At 50.0% G+C, this 18,923-nt stretch overlaps 1 protein-coding gene across 2 annotated transcripts in view; it reads left to right on the forward strand.

The window, feature by feature from the left end:
• mrc2 (mannose receptor, C type 2) overlaps positions 1-18,923 on the forward strand; it is a 293,165-nt gene that overhangs the window by 123,743 nt on the left and 150,499 nt on the right. For both annotated transcript variants that reach the window (XR_005458165.1, XM_038778997.1), the window contains exons 8-9: positions 1,561-1,715; positions 8,898-9,014. Coding sequence is in view for 1 of the 2 variants with exons in the window: in XM_038778997.1 (XP_038634925.1) it covers positions 1,561-1,715; positions 8,898-9,014 (272 nt within the window). In the remaining variant the exon portion in view is untranslated. The remainder of the gene's footprint in view (positions 1-1,560; positions 1,716-8,897; positions 9,015-18,923) is intronic.

Below are 18,923 nucleotides of genomic sequence, written 5' to 3' on the forward strand. Positions count from 1 at the left end.
GCCCGCGATTGGGCCCACTGATCTGTGGAAGGGCCTGTGCCGTGGGGCACTCCTTCCTTCCGCGCCGGCCCCTGTAGGGCTCTGCCATGGCCGGCGGGGAGAAGAGAAACCCCCACGCATGTGCCAAAACACGCTGGCGGTTCCGCACATGCGCGAGACAACGCCGACCCATTGCTGCATGCGTGAACTCGCGCAGTCCCTTCAGCGCCGGCTGGAGCGGCGCCAACCCCTCCGGCATCCACCTAGCCCCTGAGAAAGTGGAGGTAAGTGGAGAATTCCACACATTCGGGGGCCATTGACGCTGGAATGGTTTGTGCCGGTTTTCACCCCGGCGTCGGGTCATTTCAGTGTAAAGCAGAGAATCCCGCAGAATTTATCAAATCCTCGAGGCCTCCCCTGAAGGCCACCTTGGAGAACGCTTACCCGATGATCAGAGGCTGAGTACAGGGAGTACATCTAGCTAAATTGCTCTGACAGAAAGCTGGACTAATTCACCAAACTCTAGTCATAACTCTGCTGGAGATGGGTGGGACCTGATACACTAGAATGCGAGTTGGGTCTCTGAATTGTGCAGTTTCTACTTGCATTTTATAAAGCTGGTACGGATGGATGGCCTGGGCAAACGGTCACACTTCCCTGGAACATAAGGGGTCCATGGTGGATCAGTGGGTGTCCGTAGGGTCACGGGTGGTTAGAGTCTGATCCAGAGGTGCAAAACCACTACTGGATCTGCAAACTTCACAAGGTGTGTAATACAAGGCATTGCGGACATTGCAGATCTCATGGATTGGCTCTAATTTTATCTGTAAAGTATTACGGGGAATCCACGTGTGTGTGTGTGTGTGTGTGTGTGCGCGTATCTGGGACACTCGTAGGGGTTGTGTCTATGGAAGTCTGACTGCTGTATGTGGATGGGGGCCTGGAGGGAGTTCATGTCTGGTGGTATGGGTGAGGGTCTGTACCTTCGGACCTGTGTCTGGGTGTATGTGAGCATCTGAGAGGTTGCATGTCTGAGGCTTAGATTATCATAGCTTTGAATCTGTGGCTGGAATTCTTTAAATTCATTCATGGGATGTGGGCGATGCTAGCTGGGCCAGCATTAATTGCCCTTGAACTGAGTGGTTTACTAGGCCATTTCAAAGGGCATTTATGAGTCAACCACGTTGCTGTGGATCTGGAGTCACATGTAAGCCAGACCAGGTAAGGATGGCAGAGTTATTTCCCAAGAAGGCATTAGTGAACCAGATACATTTTTACAACAATTGACAATGCTTTGATGGTCACCATTAGATTTTAATTCCAATTTTTTATGGAATTCAAATTTCACCATCTGGCGTGTTCCCCTGAACGTGACCCTGGGTCTGGACATCTATGTGTCTGGGTGTGTATGTCCAAGGGTCTGTATCTTTGGGCCTACATCTGGGGAGGTGTGTGTCTGGGTGTTGTCTGTGTCCCAGGGTCTGTATCTGTAGGGTTATGTCTGGGTACGAGCTGCAGTGCAGCGAGTGTTAGCTGCTTTGGCCAGCTCCCTGATGCCTGCTGTCTCTCCTTTCGCTGCAGATATCGAGGAATTGTGGATTGGCCTCAATGACATCAAACTCCAGATGAACTTTGAGTGGTCGGATGGATCTCCAGTTCACCTCACCCACTGGCACCCTTTCGAGCCTAACAATTTTGCCAACGGCCAAGAGGACTGTGTCACACTTTGGGGAGTGGTACGAGATTCCATCATTCAATAGAGCAGTAAGGGTTGAAAAAGAATGCAAATTTCATTTAATCTTCTTCCATTTACAAAGGCCATATTGGTGTTCAGTAATGAATGAAATGAAAGAAAATCGCTTATTGTCACGAGTAGGCTTCAAATAAAGTTACTGTGAAAAGCCCCTAGTCGCCCCATTCCGCCGCCTGTTCGGGGAGGCTAGTACGGGAATTGAACGGTGCTGCTGGCCTGCCCTGCTGCTCTCAAAACCAGCAATTTAGCCGTGTGCTAAACCAGCCCCAATTCCTCTGGAAGTTAGGGCACATGCTGTAGCTTTGGGCCATGCTTTATGAGCAGCACGGTAGCACAGTGGTTAACACTCGCTTCACAGCGCCAATGTCCCAGGTTCAATTCCCGGCTTGGGTCACTGTCTGTGCGGAGCCTGCACGTTCTCCTCGTGTCTGCTTGGGTTTCCTCCGGGGGCTCCGATATCCTCCCGCAAGACCCGAAAGACGTGCTGTTGGGTAGTTCGGACATTCTGAATTCTCCCTTCGTGTACTCTAACAGGCGGTGGAATGTGGCGACTAGAGGCTTTTCACAGTAACTTCATTGTAGCGTTAATGTAAGCCTATTTGTGACTATAAAGATTATTATTATGTATAATCCATGATTGGCATTAAACTAACTGATCTCAGCAGGGAATGGCAATGCGGTTAAACAGCTGAGTTCAGCATTCCCCGAGGGAATGGTAAAACAATATTCACCAGACTTGAGGCGTTTTGATGGAATTGAATGGGTTCAAGTGTTTTCCGTTGACCAGAGAGTCGGCAAGGAGAGGACATAGATTTCAGTTAATTTGCACAAGCAAAAAGCCAGGAAGTGAGAAATTATTTTGCATAGCAAGTTATGATGATGTGCAATGCACCGCATGGAAGGGTGGCAGAAGCAGATTCAAGAGTAACTTCCAAAAGAGAATTGAAAAAGCAAGGTCGGATGGGCCATGAGAAAAGAGAAGAGATGTGAGACAAATTGGATAGTTCATGCAAAGACTAGACACAATAGGTTGAATGGCCTTTTCCTGTGCTGTTTCTTGCTTCTGGCTTCCTTCCAGTGACTACTGGAACAGCATCTGAGGAAACCTGCTCTCTTCTAAGGTACTGTCATTTGGAAAAGGGCACCAGGGAGGTGCTAATGCCAGAACTTTAGCAGATGCACTGATGAAATAAAGGCAAAATCCAAGAAGGTTAAACCACTGACGGTCAATTAATTGTACTCGATCAGCTTCACTCCATGTGATGCTGAAGCCCTCACCTGGGCAAGAATCTGAGCTTCTTGCAAAAGAACTCGCCAACAAGAATGTGGACATAGTCACCCTGCAAGAAACTCAACTCACAGGCCACAATGAACCCACGTTCCCGGGCACCAACCCATTGCAAGCGGGGATAACAAGACATATGGCTTAGCAAAGTACATCAAGGAAAACCTCACCAAAGATGCTTTTGATTATGCCATTATTTCACAACTCCTAATCAAAAATACTGGCCAGTCGAACAGAAAAATGTACAGCGAAAACAGCCCTGCTGCAGTCTCTCAAGAGGAAGTGGATGTGGCCCTGATGGCTAACAAGTAAGACTGATCAGGCAGGAGGTGATGGGACTTACCCACAATTCCTGAAGACTATTGACTCACAGGGAAGGAAGTGGAGAGCAAAGCTGTTTACCAATACCCACAGCACAGGTGCCAGTCCAAACATCTGGCACAAATTCAGGACAGTGGCCATTGCCAAACCAAGGAAACCATTTATCAACCTTCATGCCTCCAGTCTCATGGCCCTGCACTCAATAGCATATAATGTCCTGGAATGCCTCCTGCTAACCTGACTGGGTCCCAAAATGGTAACACCCCCTCAAGAGGCAGGTTTTCACAGGCTACAACTGCTCTGAACCGGTCTTGACACTGTCCCCTCATACTGAGGCCGGTTTCCAGATAGGCCTGAAGACAGGAATCAGCTTTGTTGACTCTCCTGTGCCGGTGACACAGTGTAACACACAGGTAGTCCCCAAAATGAAAACCTGACAACTAATCAACCCCATGATCAGCAACTGACAGTTCCATGTGCACGTTGGAGATAAAATCAGTCACCCACATATAACCAACAGGAATCAGTCCTCGCACTGACTCTCTTCAACAGATATGCCAGTAACCTCCCTCCCACTAAGTCACAGCTTTTCACATTTGCTGATGACTTGGCCCTGGCTTTTGAGGCTGAAGAACTCCAGGACGGTGAGAAAACACTAACTGAAGATCCATGTTCTCTGGCAACCTACTTCACAAAATGGAGACTTTGACCAAAACGTTGCCACGGCTGCCATTTCAGCTTTCCACTTGAACAGCTCGAAGGTCAAGGAATAACGTGCTGTCCAGTTCTGTGGTCAACCACCCATCCGCATCCCAGTGCCAAAATATCTTGGCAACTCTCTTGACCGTGGATTGGTCTGCCGCCAACACCTCCAAACACCAGAGCCAAGGTCAACATAAAAGTGAATCTCATGGCAAATTGGTGGGTACCACCCCCAGGAAGCCATGAGGATTATTTCTGAGATTTTGAGACTAACACCTTGAGTGGCTTCCTGTGCCAGCACATATTGAACCTCCTGATGTCCGTAGTGAAAACATTCTCCTCAAAGAACAGCACCGGCTGACATCTAATGAAGCACCCTCATTGACACAGGGACCTCAAAGAAAAACTCACACACTCATCTGAAATCTCATAGCTCCCACTGGAATGCACTCCGCACCCCACAAACTGATGACAGTCCCACCTCTTGCTGGTGCATCCCATGGTTGACTGCAAGCATCGCCTATCCCAAAATGGTAATTGATCTGAGTGGTGATTCTTTTATTATTTTTCATTTGATGGGATGTGGGCTTTGCTGGCTAGGCCAGCATTTATTGCCCATCCCTAGTTGCCCTTGAGATGGTGGTGGCGAGCTGCCTTCTTGAGCCACTGCAGTCCCTGTGGTGTAGGTACACCCACAGCGCAGTTGGGAAGGAAGATCCAGGATTTTGACTCGGTGACAGTGAAGGAACGCCAATACAGTTCCAAGTCAGGGTGGTGAGTGAATTGGAGGGGAACTTCCAGATGGTGGTGTTCCCAGGTATCTGCTGTTCTTGTCCCACTGGATGGTCATGGCCATGGGTTTGGAAGGTGCTGCCGAAGGAACCTTGGTGATTTCCTGCAGTGATCTTCTAGATGGTGGACACTGCTGCCACTGTTCGGCGGTGGTGGAGGGAGTGAATGTAGAAATGGTACCACTCAAACCCCCAGGTTTCAACTTCAAAAGAAGATCTGGATGACCCTCAAGCATTGGAGGAGGGGCCAGGGAAGATGCGCCACTTGTTAAAGTAGAACATGAGGTACAGCTGTTGCAATCCCTGTAAAGACTGTTACCTTTAAAAAAATAAATTTAAACTTGCAGTTGATAACTGAAGGGATGACATGACAAGATTTCACCTTTTTAAAACTTTTACTGTAACAAACAGTCCAGAAGAGCTATTGACTGAACACTATTTGTGTATACACTTGTGTTTTAAACCATGGAGTAGAACTTTCCTTTTGTAAGGAAAACTCTAGTTCACGGGAATACTTCACACTTCCCTTAAATAGTCAATAGAATTTCTCAGAACCAATCCAAATTGATTCCGAGCCCCTGCGGATTTACTTTTGCTCCTCCCAAATCCTGCCCCGCCCACCCACTGAGCCAACTGCCCCCATTAAAATTAGCTCTGGGATCACATGAGGTCTGAGACGTTATAATGTGGTCATATAGGGAAATGTTTGGAAAGTACTGATTTAAAGTACAACAGTTTTCAGCCTGACATTCTCAACACATTGCTGGAACTTTGAAGACTACTGTTCAAACCACTGTTAACACCAGATGCTACTTCTATTGTCTCCGATACCTTACACCTTCTTCCCAACAAACAATCAGGGCCTTTCTTTAATCTTTAACAGCCCCTTCACCCAGGCCTGTTGTCAGGCAGACTTGAGAACAGGTCTCATGTTACCCTTGATTTTTACCCTAAGGATAGTTCCAAAACATCTTATAAACCCCCAAATTGTAACACAGCTCAAATAGTGACTGGTTTGGCAAACTGAGTCAAACCGTCGGCCACACGCTGAACTCCCGCCCCAATAGATCCATTCCTGATGGCATCGCAACCATCCACACTGTACCGGCCGAATGGATGGATTGTCAACCTAGACATCAAACAATAACTGCTTCCCCAGGCAAATAACACATATATACACTTCATGCTGAGTATCAGAACACAGAGTCTGCCATTCCGGTTCACAGGGTTGGCATGGTGGCACAGTGGTTAGCATTGCTGCCTCACAGTGCCAGGGACCCGGGTTCAGTTCTGGCCTTGGGTGACTGTGGAGTTTGCACTTTCTCTCGTGTCTACATGTCTACCGTGTCTCCGGGCTCCAGTTTTCTCCCATTGTAGTTTCCTCCCACAATCCAAAAATGAGAGGTGGATTAGGTGGTGGATTGGCCATGCTAAATTGCCCCTTAGTGTCTCCAACGGTTAGATGGGGATAGGTCGGGGGAGTGGGCCTCGGTTGGGGTGCTCTCTTGGTGGGTTGGTGCAGACTCCTTGGGCCGAATGGTCTCCTGTACTGTAAGGTTTCTATGATTCTATAACTGCTCACTGGAACACCAATGCTGATCCTTCACTGATGTTCCAACCCATTCCTTGTTGCAACCTCATGGATATAATGTTGAATACGATACTGATTACAGCTCAAAAGAGGACTGGGACCTGGAACATAACAGAAGCAAGACTTCAATACTCCTAATGGTTAGAGGAAGAGAGGAACATAAGGGGTTGTGGTATCAGTTGAAAGGATGTGCATTGCGATCTGTTACTGCATATTATGAACCCGTTGAGTGTTATCCAGCAGCCATGAGAGTAGGTCCCTCACTAGCAGGCTACTGGAGGACTGAACTCTGGTGAAGTTAACCAATCAAATTACTCTCTTTTGAACTCACATTCATTGAAGTGGAGGCTTTTATTTGATTGTTTGCCCATGTAGAGGATATCCTATCTTCGGCTGTTTATGGCGTGTGAATGCTACCTGTCTCTGGGATAATGTGTCATCATGGATTTCCTGTGCCTGGGTCCAAGAAAATAAAGGAGCTTCTCTGTCTAGATATGGGCTTACTCTCCAGAACGCACACCCTCTCTGGGTATGATGCAATCAGGGGATACCCTCTCTGCGCATGATATAATCTAGTGGATTCCCTCTCTGGGTATGACATAATCAGAGAGATTCCCTCTCTGGGAATGATATAATCTAGTGGATTCCCTCTCTGGGTGTGACAAAGTGGGGGATTCCTGCTCTTGATGTGATCAAACCTACTCTTTGGGTAGGATAGAACATAGAACATAGAACAGTACAGCACAGAACAGGCCCTTCGGCCCTCAATGTTGTGCCGAGCCATGATCACCCTACTCAAACCCACGTATCCACCCTATACCCAACAACCCCTCCCCCTTACTTTTATTAGGACACTACGGGCAATTTAGCATGGCCAATCCACCTAACCCGCGCATCTTTGGACTGTGGGAGGAAACCGGAGCACCCGGAGGAAACCCACGCACACAGGGGGAGGACGTGCAGACTCCACACAGACAGTGACCCAGCCGGGAATCGAACCGGGGACCCTGGAGCTGTGAAGCATTTATGCTAACCACCATGCTACCCTGCTGCCCCATAGTCTCTGGGATACCCAGTGATGAACCTGAGGGAATTTCTTTTTTTTAACATTTTCTTATTGGTATTTTCCAGTTTTTACAGAGTAACAGCTCAACCTATGGTGCACCTCGTATTTACATGTAAAGTTGTTTCTTATTAAATACATGAGTAGGATGGGAATAGAGGGATACGGACCCCAGAAGTATAGAAGGTTTTAGGGTAAGCGGGTAGCATGGTCGACGCAGGCTTGGAGGGCTGAAGGGCCTGTTCCTGTGCTGTACTTTTCTTAGTTCTTTGTTCCTGTTGGCAGAAATTTTTACATGTGGACCCCCCCCCCCCCCCCCCCCCCCCCCCTTGTTGGTTTTCTAATTTTCCCTCTTAGTGCTGACTTCTGCCCTGGCCGTCACATACTGTCTTCCGCTGCTTTCTGTTGCGGTTTTTAGTTGTTGTCCTTGCGGGGTTGCGGAGGGAGTGGGGGCTACATGGCCCCTCCTCTCCTTCCTTTTTCCCTTGGGTTCCCTCCTCTTCCCTTCCCCCTCTGCTCCTTTCCATTTTGTGTTCCCTTATTTGTTCTCCTCCATCCCTCTTTCCACCCCCCCCCCCTCCCTCCACAACCCCGCAAGGACAACAAAGAGGGATGGAGGAGAACAAATAAGGGCACACGTAATGGAAAGGAGTAGAGGGGGAAGGGGAGAGGAGGGACCCAAGGGAATCACAGAACGAAACAAGGGGGTAAAGGAAGGAGAGATGGGGCCATGTAGCCCCCCCGCTCCCCCCACACTTTTCCCGTAACTGTCCATAGATGTTTTCACAGTTCCTCTGCTTACTGTCCGTGTTTATGAGTTCCTCTAGTAGTGTGTCTCTTGGGGCCCTGGGGTACATTGTCTTCTCCTTGCGGACTTTAGAGAATTTCATGACGCTGTTAAGGTGTAGTGGTGGGTTATGACCCAGCATAATGACCGGGTCTGAAGAGGGGGGATTAGGTGGGGGTGACTGGCCCTGAGGAAGGGGCAAAGGGTTGGGTGTGATTGGATCTGGGGAGAGACCAATGGGGAAGGATTAATGGCAGGCTCTGTGTTGTATTTGATTTCTACCCTTGACTGATTGGATGTCATAAAGAAAGGGATTGGGTGTGTCACTGGCCATTCACAAAAATGTAAAATGGAGGGTAGTCACACATTGATATACCCAATAATATGAAACTGTCACCATCAAAATAATTTTGTAAAGGGATTTAATTATCTTGTTCGAATATGGGTTTAACTTTGGTTCACTTATTTACAGATTTTCATTAATCAGATGCATTGTTCAATGGTCGGGTATCAGATATCCACTCCAGGACAGCGCAGCGCGTCTGTGTTTCCAATAAACACTCCTACTTTCATTTCATTCATTTCATACTAAAATGCAATCCCTCCTTTCTCTTTATGGAATTAGGAGGGGCGATGGAATGATGGGCCCTGTAACCTCACATTGTCTTCCATCTGCAAGAAACCCAGTTGCTTCTCTGAAGTGGAGGAGGAGGTTCTGGAAGACAATCTAGGCTGTGCAAAGGTGAGTAAATCAACATGGTTCGGGCAGTGTGCCTGTGAGGGTCTTGGGCAGAGTGCACGAGGGGCCTCAGGGCAGGGTGCACGAGGGGGCCTCAGGGCAGAGTGCACGAGGGGGCCTCAGGGCAGAGTGCACGAGGGGGTCTCGGGGCAGAGTGCACGAGGGGGTCTCGGGGCAGAGTGAACGAGGGGGTCTCGGGGCAGAGTGCACGAGGGGGATTAAGGGCAGAGTGCACGAGGGGGTCTCAGGGCACAATGCAGGAGGGGGCCTCAGGGCAGAGTGCACGAAGGGCCTCAGGGCAGAGTGCACGAGGGGGCCTCAGGGCGGAGTGCACGAGGGGCCTCAGGGCAGGGTGCACAAGGGACCTCAGGGCGGAGTGCACGAGGGGGCCTCAGGGCAGAGTGCACGAGGGGGTCTCGGGGCGGGGTGCACAAGGGGGATTCAGGGCAGAGTGCACGAGGGGGTCTCGGGGCAGAGTGCATGAGGGGGATTCAGGGCAGAGTGCACAAGAGGGCCTCGGGGCAGAGTGCACGAGGGGCCTCAGGGCAGAGTGCACGAGGGGCCTCGGCAGAGTGCACGAGGGGGCCTCAGGGCAGAGTGCACGAGGGGCCTCAGGGCAGAGTACACAAGGGAGCCTCAGGGCAGAGTGCATGAGGGGGTCTCGGGGCAGAGTGCACGAGGGGGTCTCGGGGCAGAGTGCATGAGGGGATCTCGGGGCAGAGTGCACAAGGGGGCCTCAGGGCGGGGTGCACACGTGAGGGCCTTGGGGGAGAGTGCATGAAGAGGTGCCTGCTGACAGAAATAGCAAGGGATTTTGGTGGCAAACATCACATATGCCTCCCTACTGCTGTTATATCTGAAATTCTGTCATGTTGAGCGCTAATCCTGGCTATAAAGTCTGTTAATGGGTGTCCAGGGCTAACAGTTCTCCAGCCAAAAGGGAAAAGCAGCTTGATGGCGTGTAGACCCCGAGCTTCAGAGGGAGTATTGGTGAGAGATGCTGTAACACCATTGTCTATGTTATGGATTTAACTCTGATGTAGCGTTTCCCCTTGCCATGCGCTGTTTCCTGTAAGATGCCGAGTGATTGTTTCATCCTCTACAAAGAGGCAACTGAGTTGATCACCCTTCATCCTCCTGATCTCCGCCCTGTTTCACAACTGAGCCCACGTGGTTGCAGTTCAGGATGTGTTGCTGCTCCCAGGCCTCCTTTATCGACCTTCTTCAAATCTGCCCTTCTCTAGAGTTTCAAATTTTCATCTTTGTTTTCAAATCCCCCTCCCCCCACTCCCCTCCATGGCCTGGTCTCTCACTAACTCTAGAACCTCCTCCAGCCTTACCACACGCTTCCGAGATATCTGAGCTCTGCCCAGTTCTAGCCTTTTCAACATTCCTGATTTTAACCACTCCATTATTGGTGGCTGAGCTGTCGCCTGCCTGGACCCTAAGCTCTGGAATTCCCTCACTAAACCTCTCACCCCTCCTTCCTGTTTTAAGATCCTCCTTAAAACCTAAGTCTCCGACTATTCCTAATCGCTACTCATGTGGCTCGGTATCAAATTCTGTCTGAAAATCCACCTGTGAAGAACCTTGGGACATTCTATTGCGTAAAAAATGCGATGAAAATTCAGGTTGTTGTTTCACATTTGTAAGAAGTGAATCATACTGTAGGAGAGAAGCCGATTTACTGGGCTCTCCCATTGGCTAACAAGGACTTCCTGAGTTCTCTTTATTGGCTGACAAGGACATCTATGGCTCTCCTATTGTCTAGCAAGGACTTCCTAAGTTCTCCGTATTGGCCAACAAGGGCTTCCAGAACACTTCCTATTGGCTTGCAAGGGCTTCCACTTTGTCCCATGAACAACACAAGAGTGACTACATCTTTACATTGACTAGAATGGACTTGGCAATGTCCAGAGGTTGCGAATGATGTTGGGAGTTTGTTCCACATTTACTCTTGTGATTTCTTTAACAAGCTTGTGAATGGTATCAGTGCAGCGCCATGCATTCAATTCTTTCTCATTGAGCTTTCTGCTCATTCTCACTGGAGTAAAACCCCTCAAGTGATTTAGTGGTCCATTCTGATTCCCCCTCCTTCCAATTGAGAGAATGAGTTCAGTCCCCCAGGTACAAAGGAGCTGATCTACAAGAGAAACTCCTGCACATGGCAGCAACCTTTAAGAAGCCATCACTCACCATACTTTGGCTCAAAATCCACAAATCTTAGCAGCTGAGCTCTTTCTGGGTGCCTGCCCATCTGGCAACCTGCATTTCCTTTGTTAGTTTGACAGGCTTAGTCTGTGCCAGGAATGACTTGCTGTAGTCAGCAAATTCTCAGTTCAAGAGCTGTGAGTGTTCAGGATTAGGCTGCTCACTTAAAAAAAAAATCTCAAACTATTTTAACCAGCTGTTGTTCCAAATCCTGGTCACCCTGATGAATTGAAGAGAAGAAGCAAAGATGAGTCCTTCATCTGATTGTTGTTTCACCCAGGAAGAAATGTACAAGAGCAATGAGGTTATGCTGAATTTATACAAGACACGAGTTAGACCTCAGCTGGAGTATTGTGTACGGTTCTGGGCGCCACACTATAGGAAGGATGTGAACGCATTGAAGAGAGTGCAGAAAAGTTTACAAAAATGGTTCCAGGGATGAGAGACCTCAGTTATGAGGATAGATTGGAGAGGTTGGGACTGTTCTCCTTGGAGAGAAGAAGGCGAAGAGGAGATTTGACATAAATGTTCAAAATCATGAGGGGGCTGTGCACGAGGATATGGAGAAACTGTTCCCGCTTGTAAAAGGATCAAAAAAGAAAGGGCACCGATTTAAAGTGATTTTCAAAAGAAGCAAATGAGATGTGATAAAAAGCTTTTTCACACAGCGAGTGGTTGGGGTCTGGAATGCTCTGCCTGGAAGTACATTAAATGGCCTCCTACTGTCCCGTAACAGTTCTGTGACGCTGTACCTTTCACAATGTTTCTCAGTTGTACCTCAAGAATGGTCTTTATACGAAAAAGCCTTTGGGGGCAGTTGTCACCTAACGCTGGGTGGGAACTCCACAGGTTCAGGTGGATTCCTCACTTCACACCTCGCCCTGTATCACCCTTTGAATTCAGGGTGTGAAGACAGCATTGCCCCAATCCCATCAGTTTCCCATTTGACAGATTAGTTAAAACAGCCTCCAAATTAGGACGACAAACTCTGTGAGAGCTTCAACCTCTAAAGAATAAGCAGCACCCCAGCTGCTTTTTTTTCTCAGTCAATAATGCCTACACAGTCCCGGCTGCATTTCCTCTGCTGTTACCCACATATCCACAGTAGAACAGTCATTCTTCCTCTGCTGCCACTTGGTAGGAGACCTGAGCAGCACATGGCTCGCTTTTGATAATCAAGTTTGTCCTCTCTGATGAGTGTAAAGGATTCCATCAGCAAAGTCTGTGATTATTACCAGTCCCATTCTAGCTGGCCATCCAACTGCTGACGGTCTTTAAAACGTGGCATTGAATTGGCAAAGGCCGTTCTGACGGCACGGTTAGGAGGCAAATGATGAATTTGTCGAACACCTGCAGATTGTTGGCTTTATGATTCTCTCATCAATTTGTCAACACTTGCTTGGCTTTCGCAAAAATACCTTGGGCCCATTCATTTAGATCACTGAAGGATTATTTGTTGCGGAAATTAGCATGTACAGTCGATGATAAATCATTCCTAGCTTTAAGGCTGTATCGCCATTAATGTTGATCCAATTCCACCATAATCAAGCCGAGCTATAAGTGGCGCTATCGGAATGAGGGACTTTGTCAGCCGCTATTCAGTTGGTAGCACCCTTATCTCCAGAAGGTTGTAGATTCAAGTTCCACTTCAGAGATGTGAACACTTAATTTCAGTGGCAGTGCCAGTGCTGTAACGAGGGAGTACCGCGGTGTTAGAAATGCAATCTTTTAGATGAGAGAGAACATAGAACAGTACAGCACAGAACAGGCCCTTGACGTGCCGACCTTGTCCGAAACCAAGGTCAAGCTATCCCACTCCCTGTCATTCTGGTGTGCTCCATCTGCCTATCCAATAACCGCTTGAAAGTTCCGAAAGTGCCCAACTCTCCTATCACAGCAGGCAGTCCATTCCACACCCTAGCCACTCTCTGAGTAAAGAACCTACCTCGGGGGGACATCCCTCCTATATCTCCCACCCTGAACCTTATAGTTATGCCCCCTTGTAACATCTACATCCACCCGAGGAAATAGTCTCTGAACGTCCACTCTATCTATCCCCCTCATTATCTTATAAACCTCTATTAAGTCGCCTCTCATCCTCCTCCACTCCAAAGAGAAAAGCCCTAGCTCCCTCAACCTTTCTTCATAAGACCTATCCTCCAAACCAGGCAGCATCCTGGTAAATCTCCTTTGCACCCTTTCCAATGCTGCCACATCCTTCCTATAGTGAGGTGACCAGAACTGCCCACAATACTCCAAATGTGGTCTCACCAGGGTCCTGTACATTTGCAGCATAACCCCACGGCTCTTAAACTCAAGCCCCCTGTTAATAAATGCAAACACACTATAGGCCTTCTTCACGGCTCTATCCACTTGAGTGGCAACCTTCAAAGATCTGTGGACATGAACTCCAAGATCTCTCTGTTGCTCCACATTCCTCAGAACCCTGCCGCTGATCCTGTAATCCACATTCAAATTTTTTCTACCAAAATGAATCACCTCGCACTTATCGGGGTTAAAGTCCAACTGCCATTTTTCGGCCCAGCTCTGCATCCTATCAATGTCTCTTTGCAGCCTACAACAGCCCTCCACATCATCCACTACTCCACCAATCTTGGCGTCATCAGCAAATTTACTGACCCACCTTTCAACCCCCCTCCTCCAAGTCATTGACAAAAATCACAAATAGCAGAGGACCCAGCCCTGATCCCTGGGGTACACCGCTGGTAACTGGTCTCCAGTCAGATGTTAAATCAAAGCAAAATACTGTGGAAAACTGAAATAAAATCAGAAAATTCCAGAGATACTCAGCAGATCAGGCAGAATCTGTGGACAGTGAGACAGAATTTACGGCTCAGGTCGATATGGCCAGCCTCCTGGCCGCCTGTCTTTTGGTGGCGGGGGCGACACGCCATTCGCTGGCAGCGGGATTCTCTGTTCCCGTCGCTGTCAATGGGAATTCACGCTGAAGCCACCCCACTCCGCCAGGTGACCCATGGGCGGGGTTGGACTGGGAAATTCCACTGCCAGCGAACGGCCGGAGAATTCTGGCCGCTAAATCTGTTTCTTTCTCCACAGACTCTGCCGGACCTGCTGAGTATTGCCGGCACTTTTTGTTTTTGTTTTGTTAAACCAAAGCCCGAGCCCGGACTTTCGACCTCAGGTCAGGTTCGCGGTTGGAGATTTCCCCGGTTGGTGAAGACAACCTTCCAACATGTCCATTGCACAGGTTGGATTTTTGGTCGAAGGTGGTGCAACGCCAGAATAAATGCGCAGGTTATCGGGTACAAGGCCTGCCTTGGTGACCCAGAACTGGGTTTAAATAAATTTTAAAAATTAAAAACCCCTCTCCAGCCCTCAACCTCACCCCCCCCCCCCCCCCCCCCCCCCCACATTCCCTGTGCCAACTCATGCCCCCCACCCACTCCCTATGGCCTGCCATACCCGTATTTCAACTTAGCGTCCCACTACACACCCCAGAGTCCCCATACACCGACACCAATTTAATGCCAAACCTTGCTAATCCATCACCCCCACCCACTACTCTTTGTCCATACCTCATCCATGCCAAGTCACCAAGCATCCTTGGGCAGTTACTTGACAGCGTTGACACCTCTGGGACAGGTTTGACAGCTGGATAGCTCCTTAACAGTTCCTTGAGACCCGGACATTCCCTTGACAGATAGGCACCTCTTTATCAGTTCTTTAACAGCTTGACTGTTCAAATGATTTTGTGCGTAGAAAATGCATAATCTTGTTCACTTTTAACAATACCAAAGGGTGGCTTGCCTGTACCACGGGTACTTTACCTTCCCAAAGGGATATCCTGCCTATCCACACACATTCTCAAAGTTCAGACCCCCTCTAACCGCGGCTTCCACACTCCTTTTCTTCAAAAATCTCACTTCATTGAAATGGCCTATGGCCTCCACGAATCGCACGTGCTGAACCCCCAGCCATGCCAATCCCACCCCCATGCTGGGTTTGGGGGCGGGACTTAGAATTTTAAGATATTTCCAAGATTTTTGCAAATGCAGTGTCTCTTCATCATGTTGAAAATCCAGATCCCGGTTTTCCATCTGAAACGACATAAATGATGCCAGGATACACTTCAAAGGAATTCCCCAACAACTGAAACAGGATTGCTGATCATTATCACATTAATGCATATCAGACCTTCACTGCCAAATTCACCCCTCCACCCCTCCGCACTGGGACACTCACTCCTCAGCCCCTCCTCACTGGGTCACTCACTCCTCAGCCCCTCCTCACTGGGACACTCACTCCTCAGCCTCTCCGCACTGGGACACTCACTCCTCAGCCCCTCCTCACTGAGACACTCATTCCTCAGCCCCTCCTCACTGGGTCACTCACTCCTCAGCCCCTCCTCACTGAGACACTCACTCCTCAGCCCCTCCTCACTGGGACACTCACTCCTCAGCCCCTCCTCAGTGAGACACTCCTCAGCCCCTCCTCACTGGGACACTCACTCCTCAGCCCCTCCTCACTGGGACACTCACTCCTCAGCCCCTCCTCACTGAGTCACTCACTCCTCAGCCCCTCCTCACTGGGACACTCACTCCTCAGCCCCTCCTCACTGGGACACTCACTCCTCAGCCCCTCCTCACTGGGACACTCACTCCTCAGCCCCTCCTCACAGGGTCACTCACTCCTCAGCCCCTCCTCACTGGGACACTCACTCCTCAGCCCCTCCTCACTGGGACACTCACTCCTCAGCCCCTCCTCACTGGGTCACTCACTCCTCAGCCCCTCCTCACTGAGACACTCACTCCTCAGCCCCTCCTCACTGGGACACTCACTCCTCAGCCCCTCCTCAGTGAGACACTCCTCAGCCCCTCCTCACTGGGACACTCACTCCTCAGCCCCTCCTCACTGGGACACTCACTCCTCAGCCCCTCCTCACTGGGACACTCACTCCTCAGCCCCTCCTCATTGGGACACTCACTCCTCAGCCCCTCCTCACTGAGACACTCACTCCTCAGCCCCTCCTCACTGGGACACTCACTCCTCAGCCCCTCCTCACTGGGACACTCACTCCTCAGCCCCTCCTCATTGGGACACTCACTCCTCAGCCCCTCCTCACTGGGACAGTCACTCCTCAGCCCCTCCTCACTGGGACACTCACTCCTCAGCCCCTCCTCACTGAGACACTCACTCCTCAGCCCCTCCTCACTGGGACACTCACTCCTCAGCCCCTCCTCACTGAGACACTCACTCCTCAGCCCCTCCTCACTGAGACACTCACTCCTCAGCCCCTCCTCACGGGGACACTCACTCCTCAGCCCCTCCTCACTGGGTCACTCTTCCATCAGGCTTCAGGAGACAATACAAAGATTGATAAAAGTTGATCCGATTAATTCTAGAAGACGTCACTTCATAAAAATTCGGAAGCTCGCAATAAAAATTAGGGAGTTGGTACAAATTTTTCACTCAAAAAATAATAGAATTGTAAAAACGTAATTATGAGATCAGTATCATCAATCCCAAACATATTCTTGGAGAAGGATGGGATTGAGAAGGACAAGCTGTAGAACAAACAGCCGTTCCCCGTTGTTAATAATATGGAATTCATTCTTCTATCTCAAAATTTGTTCTTTTACTCAGATTAAAATATATTCCTTTGCTTCCAGAATAGCTCCAGGGGAGAATGGAGACCTGAAACCTAGGCACTAAAGAATTTGTCCATTTGGAGGATGATACCTTAGAAGGATTCAGGTTGTCCTTTGTTTGAGAGTTCTCCCAAAATCCACCCTTTAGCAGAGGCTGGTTAAAATTGTTAGATTCACTTCTCTAGTGAGCAGGAGTAATAATATGCTTCACTTATGCAATGATTACTTTCTGAAGTTGGGCCCTGCAATTCCAGTCGAACAACTCAATCTCGGCCCAGGTTCAGGAGGCCTGGGCAGCGAATCTCACCAAATCTGCAGCAAGAAAACAACAAAATATAGAGGGCGCGATTCTCCGGAAAGACTTCTAAGTGCGGTAGCGAGCAGGAACTGCCGCGAGCTTCCCGGCACTCGGTCTGGCCAGGCCGACAGTGCTACTCAAAATTAATTGGTCCACTTAATGAGGCCTCACGGGCTTCTTGCCACAAATGAAGGCTCGCCAGCTGATTTTCCGTCACTGCGCCCACCAGCTAACAAGGTGAAGCAGCAATTAAGCTGCATTTGCTCAGCCAACCCCAGCAGCTCGCAGCAATGGCGCCCAGGAGACTGGCCCCAAGATTCGAGGATGCAGATCTAGCCAGGCTGCCAGTGGAGGCCAGGAGGGATGACCTGTTCCCCCGGGGGTCCCGGGGGGGTCAGCGACAGGACAGCCAGTGCTGCCTGGGACGAGGTGGCAGCGACTGTGAGCGGCAGGTGTGTGACCAGGAGGGCTGGCCTCCAATACTGGAAAAAAACTCGACAATCTACATCAGGCAGTACGAGTGAGTAGGCACCAACGCCCACCCCCCACCGTGAGAACTTCCCGCTCCCCTAAGAACATCCACTCCAACTCTCCCTGCGAGCCTCAAACCTTCCTCCATCCTTTCCCCTTTCAACCCCCGACCCTCCCTCCACCCCCCTTCAATCCCCCCCAAACCTTCCGTTTCCCTCTCCCCTCACCCACCATTGTGAACCATGCTTCCTCAGTCTGCTGAGGAAAAGCTCTCCCACGATCGCCGGGAGAGATCCAGACTGGTGGTGGTGTGCTGGACATAAGAATCCTCACCCCCTTCAAGGAGAGGACCCTGGAGGTGACTGGGGTGGTCGAGGACAGGGCGGCACCAACGCAGAGGCTGGCAGACGCTGCAGATGTGAGGAACCACCGGGCCCCACCCGGAGGACCTGTCAAACGTGAATTGTTATTGACTTACTGACTGAACCATCCCTCCACTGATCACATGTCAATTCTCCCGCACGTCCTCCAGCCGACTGCCCATCCTGAGGACCCCCTCTCCAGCCTCCCAGGAGACTACGTCAGAGGAGAGCTCTGAGGAAGACACCATAATAGTTGCGGCACAGTTGTCATCCCCACCCTCCACTAGCACAGATATACACACCTCGGTGGGAAATGTTAGTGGTGGGGTTCTGGGGCACAATCTGGTGAGCACCAAACTGCTGCTGATGGTGGAGTCAGGAACCCCCGGGTGAGACGGCAGTCAAAGGTCTGCTGGATCCCAGCACCCAGCTGGGTGCCAGCCTGATGCTGAGCCTGTGGAAGGATCATGTGGAAGGGGAGGTGGGGGGGGTTGGCACCATTAGGAGAGTAGGGAATTGTTATACAATAAACACCTTTGTGCACAACCAGTATGATGCCTCTGTCACTTTCTTCCGCAAAGCTGATGTGAAAACCTGACACCTAGGCACCTTGGCCATGCCAGCCTGGCATCCTGGCAATGTCAGTGCACGCACGGGAGGAGCTGCTAGGGAGAGGGGCAGCTACTCCTTTGAAACCTCAACCAGGCACCATTGAGCACTGGTTTCCATAAATTGGACCAGGCGTGACGGCACCTTGGAGAATCTTGCAGGCCATTAGAGACGCCAGGGTGGTCGGGACAGGGAAGGCTGGTACCCTGATCCCCTTCCCCCTGGCTGGCCCCATGACAATGCAAGGCTGGCAGTGCCAATGGTGCCAGGTTTACACTGCCAGGTGTCGGGCCCCGGAGGCCTTGCCCATTAGAGGGGGGGTGACGGAGGT

This window comes from Scyliorhinus canicula, chromosome 19, assembly GCF_902713615.1.
Source record: "Scyliorhinus canicula chromosome 19, sScyCan1.1, whole genome shotgun sequence".
Classification (NCBI taxonomy): domain Eukaryota; kingdom Metazoa; phylum Chordata; class Chondrichthyes; order Carcharhiniformes; family Scyliorhinidae; genus Scyliorhinus; species Scyliorhinus canicula.